At 41.0% G+C, this 11,970-nt stretch overlaps 2 protein-coding genes across 2 annotated transcripts; one reads left to right on the top strand and one right to left on the bottom strand.

The window, feature by feature from the left end:
• The first annotated feature begins 3,987 nt into the window (after window positions 1-3,987).
• On the top strand, window positions 3,988-6,017 carry c1ql3b (complement C1q like 3b). Its single transcript, XM_042498411.2, has 2 exons — window positions 3,988-5,316; window positions 5,571-6,017. The coding sequence occupies exons 1-2, from the start codon at window positions 4,705-4,707 to the stop codon at window positions 5,748-5,750; spliced, it is 792 nt and encodes a 263-aa protein (XP_042354345.1). The 5' UTR covers window positions 3,988-4,704; the 3' UTR covers window positions 5,751-6,017.
• Window positions 6,018-6,150: 133 nt separating this feature from the next.
• pter (phosphotriesterase related) lies at window positions 6,151-11,924 on the bottom strand. Its single transcript, XM_042498410.2, has 5 exons — window positions 11,780-11,924; window positions 10,020-10,479; window positions 9,140-9,405; window positions 8,384-8,524; window positions 6,151-7,567 (listed from the first exon to the last, which is right to left on the bottom strand). Exons 2-5 carry the CDS (start codon window positions 10,449-10,451, stop codon window positions 7,357-7,359), a joined length of 1,050 nt encoding a protein of 349 aa, XP_042354344.2. The 5' UTR covers window positions 10,452-10,479; window positions 11,780-11,924; the 3' UTR covers window positions 6,151-7,356.
• Window positions 11,925-11,970: the final 46 nt, after the last annotated feature.

Below are 11,970 nucleotides of genomic sequence, written 5' to 3'. Positions count from 1 at the left end.
TAAATGCGTAACTTTTCATTAAGGAGAATGTAAATATGTTCATTTTTATGTGCAGAGTGCAAAGGCATTGTGATTGATTTATAATTAATTCCTCTGGGGCCACCGTGATTTTTTTCAGCTTTTCTGCTGCAAAAACATTACTGTACTATCTATTATGGGTTTTACTTTAGATCAATGTCTACAGGATTATGCAAACAATGATCTCCCGCGAGATGTCCATTTTTAAAGGGATAAACATACAGTGTTCAGAATTTACAGGCATATATTGGCAGAAATTAAATACAGCATGTTTTCTTTAGTGTATAATCAGCTGAAAATAAGGATTGTTGCGTTTTTATTACCTTAGAATGAGCTGTTTATATCTACATAGGGAGCGGGTCCTTGTCTGTGGAGATCGTCATGTTGCTATGTTTCTACAGTAGCCTGTAATGGACAAACCAAACACTGGCTCTAGCTGGAGCCATTTTTTGTGTTTTTGAGTCAGCCACTGTTGGAAGCAGCCCCTCTGTGACGAGAGGATCAGAAAAACACTGATTTGTTTCATATGAAACTATCATGATCTGTCCCGATGTCCTTCTTGAGGTCGTGTTTTTCCTGTGTTTGATTCTATTTTTCAGTTGTGTTTCATGTTTTATTTTATTCTTATGTAAGAGTAAACTTTCTTGGATTGTGTCTATGACAAGTAAAGTAGTTAGCAAGCCACAAAAGGCTTTGAGCCAACTTTTTACAGAAAGGACAAGGAAAAAGGCAAAGATTGTCTTAGCAGATTGCTCCCATCCTCTCGTTAGCCCATTTGAGCTCCTGAGCTGTGGGAGGCGCTATAGAGTCCCCCTGGCACCTAAAATGTATTTAAGAAGTTCTTCATCCTTAATGTCATCACAACTCTTTACTCAACAAAGTGAGTGAGTTTTAAACCACGGACAGACAGTGATATGAACAGATTTAATGTGTTAAATGTTCCTATAATGACCTGTTCATGTGTTTGTTTGACTAACTGCTTGTCTGCTTTTTATTATGTTGTCTTCTGTGTCTGGTGGGTGAAAGACAAATTTCCACCCTGTTGGACACTAAAGATATATTCTCTTCTGTTCTATACATCTGCTCTTTTTTTTAGGTCACTTTATTTCCCGCCCTTGTGTTTTCCCTCCAGTTCTGATTGTCTGTCCTGCTCTGATTAGTTTCACCTGTCCCTCACTGGCCCTGCAGTTTACTCACCTGTTCTCACTCCCCTAATTAGTGTGTCCCTACATATACCTGCCCAGCTCCTTTGTTCTTGTCAGTTTGTCTTTATTCTGGTTTGGGGCTCTGTTACCTGCTTCCTTGTACCTGCCTGCTTTCACCTGACTGATTTAGGGACCGTAAACTTGTCAAAATAAATCCTTGAATTCGCCCAGCTGCCCTTTTTTGTCTGCCTTCAGGCCCAAGCTGCTACCTGCTCTCCAAGACCTTGACAGAAACTGCTTTATTCAATGTTTTCAACAATTTGAATCACTTGGTTAGTTTGTCTTGGAGAGGAAGAGACCTCTGCAGATAATTTGACTCTTGGAAAACAAAACCCTCTTAAACAGGAACCTGGTTCAGCTGGTTGCAATCTGCAATCCTCCCCCCTAGATGCCACAAAAATCCTCCTAAATCTTGCACACTGAACATTTAAGGGAAATTGTAAGATAAATTTTACTGAAATCTCAATTACTGGCATCAGTTGTTCCAAGTTACAATCTTGTTACAACTTGACTCAGACTGCTCACCAAAATGCTCACAATGGCAACATGCTGATGTTTAGCTGGTATAATATTGTCCATTTTCACCATCTTTGCTCAGCATGTAGGCATGCTAATAATACTCTAATTAGCACTAAACACAGTACAGCTGAGGCTGATGGGGGGTGTCACAACTGTCCCAAGTATTTGGTCATAAACCAAAATATTAAAACACAACATGATAAGACAAAAAGTTAAGGTGCCAAGAAAATTATTACAAATCCTGAGGGGGCATGAATGAGTACCCAGTTGTCAATCCGATTTTTCAGTCGAAGCAACAAACCTCAGGGGATCCTCACAGACAGAGGGATACATTGTCTGGAGACCACAGATGTCTATGAAATTTCATGGCAATTTATCCGATGGTTGTTAAGATATTTCAGTCTGGACCAAAGTGCTGGACCGCAAAAAAGAGCGACATTGCCATCCACACAGCCATGGTTCAAGTGTGTCCATATTAAAAGTTCTTTTCTGGTGGCCTGAAATCAAATCAATTTGCATCTTTGCAGTAGTATAAAAGTTAAACAGGGATTTGTTCTCCCCAAACTCGAATACTTTGACCTTTTATGGCAACAATATTGTCCACAGGACACTCAAAAATATAATTAAACTTTAAACCTACCTTTTTTTTAGAGAGAGAGAGAGAGAGAGAAAGAGAGACCAAATGTGCCATATAGCAATAACAAAAGTGAGACATATAAGGTATATCCGTCCCATAATTTTGGATCTGCTTGGCCCATGCTACAGCTTTCCAACAAGTATTATGAAACAAGGCCGCTATTTTTCTGTAAACCTGCTGACAAACAAACCCGACAAAGTGAAACCATCCTCTTAAACAGAGAAAAAAATGTACCCCAAATACTCTCATCAAGTACTTGCTGTGTTGGAAATGTTCTCATATAAAAGCAAAACAACACATCTAGTTCGATGGCTATAAGTGATTCACCTTCATAACAAAGCATTGTTAGCTTTAAAGATCGCCTGACCTTCATGCTTTATTCCATAGATCAAGAAGGCCATGATGTGTCTTCAGTGAATACACAAAAAATACGTATAACATCTTTTTAAAAATATGATAAAATTTGCTTTCTCTTTATTGATTATGTTGACTGATTATATTCAACATTATTCCATTTCCAGCAGCCTGATTGCAAATGTTCCTCTGAAGCAGATATTTTAATCTATTTCTGTTTTATGTGCCAAAAACATATTTGACTTTTCTTCCTTTTTTTGTGTTGTTTGTACATTAGTTTTGTTTAAGTGAATTTACATGAGTATACATTAGTATGCTATTTTGTCTCTGACATAAATGAACAAGCTGTGTGTTATTGCCAGCTATCTCTCTGTTTGTCATTGTCTGTATTGTTAATATTGTTTTTGTGAAATAGATTAAATGTGTAAAAAAAAGTCTTGACAGAAAAATGACAAAACTTGAGAAGCCAGATGAGGTCCACTGAGATTAAAACAGGTTAATGCTCTAAATGAGACCTTTGATTTGAGTTTTATTAAAGCACATAAAGCAGAAACACAAACCTGATGACAGAATAAGATCATCAGTATTTGTAAATTAATACAGCTAATTATTTGTTACTTTTTAAAACTCTTCTTTAGAGTGCCACTGGTTCAGTCTGGCACTTTTTGACATCACGATTCAACAAACACATGGCTGCACTTGTGATTCGGGGGGTGCAATCAAAGCCTCAGCTCCTCCCAAACAAACAAGGCTATCTGTGTTTTTCCTTCCTGTTCATCTATCTCTCCACCTGGCAGTGAGGTGCCATCGACACGGACTGACAGCCTCTGCATTCATGAGCACATCATCATCTGCCCTCCTCAAAAAGAATTAGCCCTTCATCAGTCAAACCTCACAAAACCCACCGAGCTCAAGTTTTATCAGGACAGGACATTTTGTTTTGAATCTTGGAAATCAATATGGATTGTTTGTTTTGTAAATAATTAAAAAAATAAGTTTTAAATTTGACTAAATCTGTGGTTTATTTGTTTGTTTGTTTTTTTACATTATTACAGCTCACAATTTAGATGTTTAACTTACTGGTGAACTCATTGTTAATTAATTAAGTGATTTCACCTTATTTTTCCTCTAAATGTCTCAGCGTTCAGTCATTTCATCAGTATATTTCTGTGAAGTTATCCTTCACTGTCAGCTCCTAGTGACTCCCTCCTTCCTTTCAGTGGCTCTATAGATTTTCTCCAAGTGATAAATTGGACACGGGGAGCCGCTGAGGTGTGACCAGGTGCCAAAGGAGTATAGCCTTTTCTGTCTTTAATGGGCCTAATTATGCTTTAGACCTTTAGAGCTGTTTGGATGAGTTCTAATGACATGTTGTGGGATGTCAAGTCATCAATAGAGAAAGTGTTAAACTCTGTTGAAATGATATAAAGTAGCTCTCTGACTCCACAAACACATAAAATAAAGCAGTCACGTTTCACAGCCCCAAAGTTGCATCAGTGTTTGTATATTTTTCCCTTCCTCTCTTTTGATTGAGGAAATGCATGGATCCTATCCCATCCATCACCTCCACCTCCACCCCTCCCCTCACTCTCCAAACACTGAAGCGGCTAACGGTTCATTTCTAGCCCATTCTCTCCTGTGGCACCGAGGTGGGCAGAAAACTTTTGCAGCTGACTTTGCGTCGCATAACCACTTAACGCAGATTGTGCAGTTTTTCTATCTCTGAAAAGTCTCTTGTTGTTGTTTTCTCGCGGAGTGGAAAGTGGAGATGAATCAGTCGGACGGATACCGCAGCGCGTAAAAGTTGTGGATGCTTACTTTTGCGCGTAAACATTTAAAGGACTATTTTATCTCCAAAAGTTGCGGTATAAAACAAGAGCAGGTGAAATTCTTCCCTCTGCAAAAATATCGCCCACAAGCAGGCTGGAAGACCATCCGCTCCGGAGAACACAGCGAGTCCGCAGAGCGCAGATGATCGCAACTGGTGTCTGTGGCGTCGCGCTGATGCTGGTGTTGGTGGTTCTGATACCGGTCGTGGTGAACACCGCCGGGACTCCTGCGCGTTACGAGATGCTCGGCTCCTGTCAAATGGTGTGCGACTCCCACGGGACCGCGACCACAGCCACAGCAAAGGCTACCAACCCGATCAAAGACAACCGTTTGGTTCAGTCGCTTCCAACGTTCATCCAAGGTCCCCAAGGAGAGCCAGGGCGCGTCGGGAGGATGGGTCCGAGGGGTCCGGTTGGCGAGCCCGGGCCACCTGGACCTGCTGGTCCTCCCGGGGACAGAGGGGCGCCGGGCCCCCCGGGTCCACCCGGAGCAAATGGGCCCAACGGTGCTATCAGCGCTGCCACTTACAACACAATCCCAAAAATTGCGTTTTATGCAGGACTGAAGAAGCAGCACGAAGGATATGAAGTGTTGAAATTCGACGACGTGGTCACAAATCTGGGCAATCACTATGACCCGTCTTCGGGGAAATTCACCTGCTCAATACCGGGGATCTACTTCTTTGTTTACCATGTGCTGATGCGAGGCGGAGATGGAACCAGCATGTGGGCTGACCTCTGCAAAAACAACCAGGTAGGACGCCTCATCAAATAATTATGAAACAGTCTTTTTATTTGTTTTTGGCTTTTATCGGTTACGAATGAAAGACATCATTTGTTTGAACAAATTCGCACTTTTTGCATTTTACGCACAACTTTTACGCACGGATACCCCAAGATTATTACAGAACATTTAAAAAATAAAAAAAAATAAAAGGAGCTTTCCGCGGTGCTGATTTCAAAATAAAAGCACGTTTCATCAGCAGGGATATCATTTTTCTCTTCCAGGTGAGAGCCAGTGCCATCGCCCAGGACGCCGACCAGAACTACGACTACGCCAGCAACAGCGTTGTCCTGCACCTCGAGCCTGGGGACGAGATTTACATCAAGCTGGACGGCGGAAAGGCGCACGGGGGCAACAACAACAAGTACAGCACCTTCTCCGGCTTCATGTTGTACGCTGATTGAAACAGATTCACTGAAAGGGGAAAAAACTCTGCTCTGCATATAGCTTGCTTCACTGCTCATGCTCGATTCAATGTCAATTGGATCATTAGAGGAAGAGCTCACTATTTCCATATTGTAATTCAAAAAGATGTGGAGGACGTCGTGCTGAAAATAGAAGCTGCAAAAGTGAAGAGCTCACTGTAATTACAGAATCATGATTTTTAAAGTGTACAGTGAATTGTACACCTGTCAGATTGATTAGTGTCGCTATTGCACCCTGAATGAAATGTTTAGCTTTCCAAATTATGTTCGCTGATATGTCAAACATACTGTACATGCTGCTGAGTGAAAGAGATCAGTGTATTGACCTTTATCACTTTATTATAGACGCTAAAATTATACTCACATAATCATCACAGTGTTGTTAGTCCACATGTGTGCTTTATTTTTCAAAAATATTTGACATTTTGGGTGAAAATGTTTAAAGCTGTAGTGATGCATGATGATGATGATTATAAAAATATGAGATTTTAACCCTGTGCAGCGTGAAAACACTTTAAAGTATGTGTAAAGGGCCATTCTGATGTTCATACTGATGCACTGTCACAAAATGATCATTGTAACTCATTTCTCCTTGTCTAAATATGACAGCTGGTCAGGGCAACAGGGTGGTCTGTTGGTTTAGTCACCACCACCAAACTGGACAGTCACACTGACAGAAACGTTTCCTCGGCGTGCATCAATCTGCCTGCTGATTGTTAAGACTGTCGGCTAATGTGTAAAATATCATGTAAGATTAAAATCCTCTGGCTCACTTTGTAATCCTCTCCAGAAGATTAATCAAAGTTAGAGAGCTTTTTTTTCACGGCACACAGTCACTCGTGGCGATCACGCCATTGATCATGTGGTGAAGTCACCCTGTGAGGCCACCTGTTCCCAGATGAGAGGAGAACATGTCCTTCATCCAGTCAGCCTCCCATAGACACCCAGACACCCACTGAGGGGCAACAGGACAACTCATCTAACACAGCCGCATTGTGTCGCGAGCAGAGCGGCATACTGATTACTGAACACGCTCATTATTTTCATCCCAGAAAACATGCTTGCGGAAACTAACAAATACACAGACAGCAACAATGTTGACATTGAAAAATCAATTAGCACCATAACTGTCAGCACCATTGTAGTAAACACCTCTAGAGGAGGGACAATATTTGTTTTGGATTTCTGCAGACAAGAAAAAGCTTCTATTTTTTTTGGGTGACAAAAACAAGACTGCAAATGAGAGGCACTGTGATCCTGAGAGGCTCCTTCATATTATTTGCGCACAATGTGAATTATGTATAATCACAAAAATGAAATCCAGTTTTAATTGATGAGGGCCTCTGTAAGAAGTCTTTCAGCTGCATTAAACAGCAGCACAGTTACAAAACATTTTGCTGTGCTGAAACATTTACAAATATTAGAGACAAACTGATACACAAACACTCAGCTCATTGGTTTAAGCATCCAAAAACACTTTAAGATATGTGTTTGGACTCTTGATTACTGCAAAAATCCTAAAGTATTCATTGAAGATAAAATAATGGGTGCATCGAAACGCCTTCCACGTGTTCCTCTCTTTGCTTTATTTGAAGGTCAGCCAGCGTTTGGGGTTTTCGATGAGTATCTTATCCACCTGGTGCTGCAAGATGCCTCTCGTCAGCATCTTTGGCACAATGTTCTTCAGGATGTGAGAATAGCCGTGGCCGCCATACTTGGTGAGACGGTTCTTGGTGTGGATGTCGTGCGCAACCAGTATCTTGTCCTCGTAGCCCTCCTTCACGAGGAACGCCAAGCTGTGCGAGAACAAAGAAACAGAGAAAAACGAGGGGCCTTAAACACAACACAGCTGATAGTTTTTGTTAAAAAACACACTGTTGTTGGCCCGTCTGCCTTCACGTCTTGTTAAAGTGGTTTCTTGCATTTGTGGACCAACATGTAGCCGGCCATTCATCACTCATGTTGACAAACACTCCTCCCTCCGCTGCAGTGGGGGATTAGTGTCTCGCAGTTTGTGTGAAAACACTTTGGGGCACGTTCTTCTCTGCACAAACATCAGTATTAATGAACATAAGGCATTTTGGACATTGAGGTCACATTAACCCTCTGAAACCTGGATTGACATCACTTTTCTTGTGCCTTTCACAGGTTTTCAAACCTTTTAAACCCTGAGCAAACTGGTTTGAAGTCTTTTGAAAATGTGGGAAAAAAAGGCAACGAGCAACTTGGCAAGAAATGTCTCACAAATTCCAAGAAATGAGTAAATTTAGAAATGCTGGGGAAAATGTTATGAGTGTCATCATTAGATATGAAAGATTATTTTACAGAATTATTATAATTTTTAAGCACTTTTGCAGGTCATTACCTTTTTTTATTTGAATTTTTACTTACTTGTTTTTTTATGCTAATTTCCAGGTATTTTTTGTACTTTTTTACTTATTTCTTGCCAAAGTTGGGTCATTTCTTCTCCATTAGCTCAGTGCTTTCTTCCTGTTTTTATTTCTATTTTTTAAGAAATCTATCCAATTTGCCCAGGTTTCACACTTGTGTTCACTCATGACACATTTCAGCACTGAAAAGACAAGTTTAATTCGTGTAACAGTGTTACTCACGTCTTGACTCTCTGGCTGTCACTGGGCATGTCCACCTCCTGGTTGTACGGGTAGTTCAGCATCTCTGTTCCAAACAGATCGTACTCCAGGTAACTCCCAAGCTTTGCAAACTCAAGCAGCTCCCCCTCATCAAATATAGTCCTGCAGAAAGACCCAAAAAGTTATTGAAACTGCAGTAATACTTCTGTGATACTCTACTTATTGTTTGCAAAGGGGTGCAAAGCGTCCCTCTGAACATTTTCTAATTCACGATCAAAATAAATTCATGTACACCTGGACATATATAAATCCTAGAAACACTCTTATGCACAGCAAACATCCAAAAGTTGAAAACAAGAAATCCCTTTATTATACATACAAAAAATTATTAATGTTTGCTCATGAACTGGCCCCTGGCCTCCTGTCATTTTGTAAAAGGGGCCCCCAGGCAAAGTAAGCTGACTTTCTCTGAGCTCCATCCTGCATTTCAAAAGACAAAGTTTACACTGTTTCTTTCTTCAGCTTGTTTTTTTTTTCTAAAGAGTTGAATAACATTTTCAAAAAGAGAGAAATTCAATGCAGTTGAAAAAATACCAGCAATCAGAACAGCAGGGGCTAAAATATTTTGTTGTGAAAAGCAGATAAAAAATTTCTGGGATCATTTGTGGAATGACGAGCTGTGCTTTCGTCCTTTTGAGTAAAGGAGGTAAGATTAGTTTATAACGTCATCAGAATCCCTTTCTTCTTCTTAACTAACTGTTTACAGGCTATTCTCACCTGTCCAGGTGTGACATGACAGTTTTGCTGATGTCGCCACCCGCCTCCTGAAGTATCCGGATGACTTCAGCTGGGGCGGCAGGATTCCTACCAGGATGGATGATGACGGGGCATCCGAGCTGAGCCTGAGCGCGGGCCGTGGCCCTCAGCACCTTCGTCTCGCTCTCGGTGATTGGCCAGCCGGTGCCAATCTCTCCGATTACGCCACAGCAGATGTCGGTGCCATCTGCACCATGAAGCACCTCGCTGACAATAATATCTGTGAGCTGACGGACAGGAAACTCTTTAAGCAAGCCACTGATATATAAGGCCTTTAAAGTGACTCTGTTCCTTTAACAGACTTAATGAGCAACTCGGAAAGAAACGCCCCACAAATTGCAAAAAACAAGCAGATTTAGCAAAACATTTTTAAAAAGCTAGGGAAAATATGGGGGAACCATATTTTAACTATCATAATTAAATATTCAAAATTATTTTACAGAATTTATTAATAATTTTTAAACACTTTTTAAGTCATTTCCTTGTTACTTTTATTTTTTTAAACTTTCCCATATTGTTCTTGTTGTGCTATTTTTATGTGATTTTTTTTTCATTTTTACTAATTTCTTACTAATATTATGATCATATCTTAACTTGTTCATTGCCTTCTTCTCATGTTTTTGAAATAAAGCAAAACAATTTCTTCATCTTTCAAAGAGTTAAAGGAAAGTCATTACCAAGTAGTGATTTGAACACATTGGAGTAAGAAATCTTTGTGTTTTGACAAACTCCCAACACACACACATGTTGGTTAGGTTCCCACAAGTCCAAATCCTTTTTAGACTTGCTGTCATGAGTGCACATGCCAGGTTTTGGGCAAACAGTGTGCTGCTACACTCACCTTCTCCACACTCATCCTCTTGGTTTCCTCCGTGTGGGTGCAGTCCACGTAGTACCCTGCTCCCGCGATCACGTGGACCCCGGTGTCCTTGGCCAGCTGCTTGAGGGTGGGCAGGTCCCGGTCAATACCTGTGGTGGTGTTCTCCACTATCGTGCCCCCGCCGGCCTTTCTGTAGGCCAGCAGCTCGTCTCGCACGGCGGCGGTCTCCTGCTGCAGCAGCAGGTTCTCGTGGCAGCTGTACGGGTTCTGTCTCAGCCAGTGCATATGCTGCATCTGGAACGGGTTCTCCGCCACCGCGTCATCACCCGGAGGAGGGGGGAAGTAGCAGCACTCAAAGCTCATGGTCAGGTGCTCGTGGGTCATGGTGCGGCCCAGCTGGTCTGGCTCTACCATACCCAGGACGGTCTGGACCTTTCCACTCAAATTTGACATCACTGATGTTCAGGGATTTTACAGCAACCTGGAAGCACACTTTTTTATTAATTTATCTATAAATGAGAGAAATATCAGATCTGGTAAAGTTTGGGCCTCATACAGAAAGTGATATATGCACACATGTTCTTTTATTTATGTCTGTATCCACAATGTCTTCCTATTTTGTTAGTACCCATTGATTTCTAGGATTCACCAACGTTTTATTCAAGTGCTGCACCTAAGTACAAATTTCAGGTACTATTACTTTACTTTACATGCTACTTCCTACTTTACTCCTCTACACATCAAAAATAAATGTACTTTCTACTCCACAACAGTTTTTAATAACTTATTTGTAAGATGGTAGTTAATTTACAAAATTCACATTTTTTGCACACAAACTATATGAAAATATACAAGTGCAACTGAAATCATTTGTTGAGCGATCAGACATTAATTGGCTGCGTAGAGCACCCCAGGAATGAAAAGTGAAACCCTGAAATCCGTATTTCAGCACCTCCAGGTTCCTTGTGTGAAAGTCAAAGGATGTTAATGCAACATTTGCCTACATTTTCTTGACTGTAGTAACATACTATTACCTAACATACAGTAACATCTGCTGCTGACAAGGCATTCGCAGCATTACAGATGTTTTCTTAAAGCTGGGTTTTTGGTTTTCCTGTAAAACCAGTGCTGACTCTGTAAAATTACATGTTTACTCCATTTAAACTTATTAGTATTTCACTTCTACAGAAATTCTCCTTCTTACAGGCTTTGTTGGTAACATATTTCCACTTTTTGGGCATGTGCCAGAGTGTTTGCACACAGCACAACACCTTAGTGTTTGGGGGGCGTTACCAATAGGTTACTTATGATCAAATGGTATTTATCATTCAGCACACCTGGTGAGGGAAGATCTGAAAGGTTAAGAGGGTTTGGTGCATCTGGGGCGACTTCTTTAATTTTTGTCTTCACAGAACATATAATAAACATTTTAGAGGCAGATCAGGCAGTCGACTGAGTTTGCAAAGACAAGCTCAGACAAGGCTGACTTCACAGTGCAGGAAAAGGACATTTGGACCGCAGAGTCCAAAAAACATGATCCTTGTTAAAATGCACCATAGCGACTCTTTCTTCCCGTTTTACGCACTTTCTGTGTTTGCAAAACGCGAGTTATAACTGCAACATGACCTGGAGTGACGTTTTGTGCTACGGCAAAGTTAAATCGTCAAAATCTAATTTAAACAACATACAGGAAACTCGAAGCTGCAGCACGAGGTGGGTGGAAGTTTAAAAGTTTCTAAATCTAGAAATCTATCTGAACTTCCGACAGCCAGTTTGCTGACCTTGTTTTTGGTCCAAGGAGTCCACTTCCACCGTCGGCCGAAGACAGACAGCTACAGATTAACGGAGAGCAATGGGTGCTTTAAGGTAAAGGAAGCGCGAATCATCGCGAGAGATCGCGAGACTACAGCTCTTGCTGACAGCAGAGTCCTCATTTGCCTCAATGTATCAAAGTTTATCATCGTTTATCTTT

Source organism: Plectropomus leopardus, chromosome 12 (genome assembly GCF_026936395.1).
Source record: "Plectropomus leopardus strain MGB_pleo_1.0 chromosome 12, ASM2693639v1, whole genome shotgun sequence".
Lineage (NCBI taxonomy): Eukaryota > Metazoa > Chordata > Actinopteri > Perciformes > Serranidae > Plectropomus > Plectropomus leopardus.
Note: the sequence above shows the minus strand (reverse complement) of the source record. Positions and strands in the feature narration are given on the sequence as shown.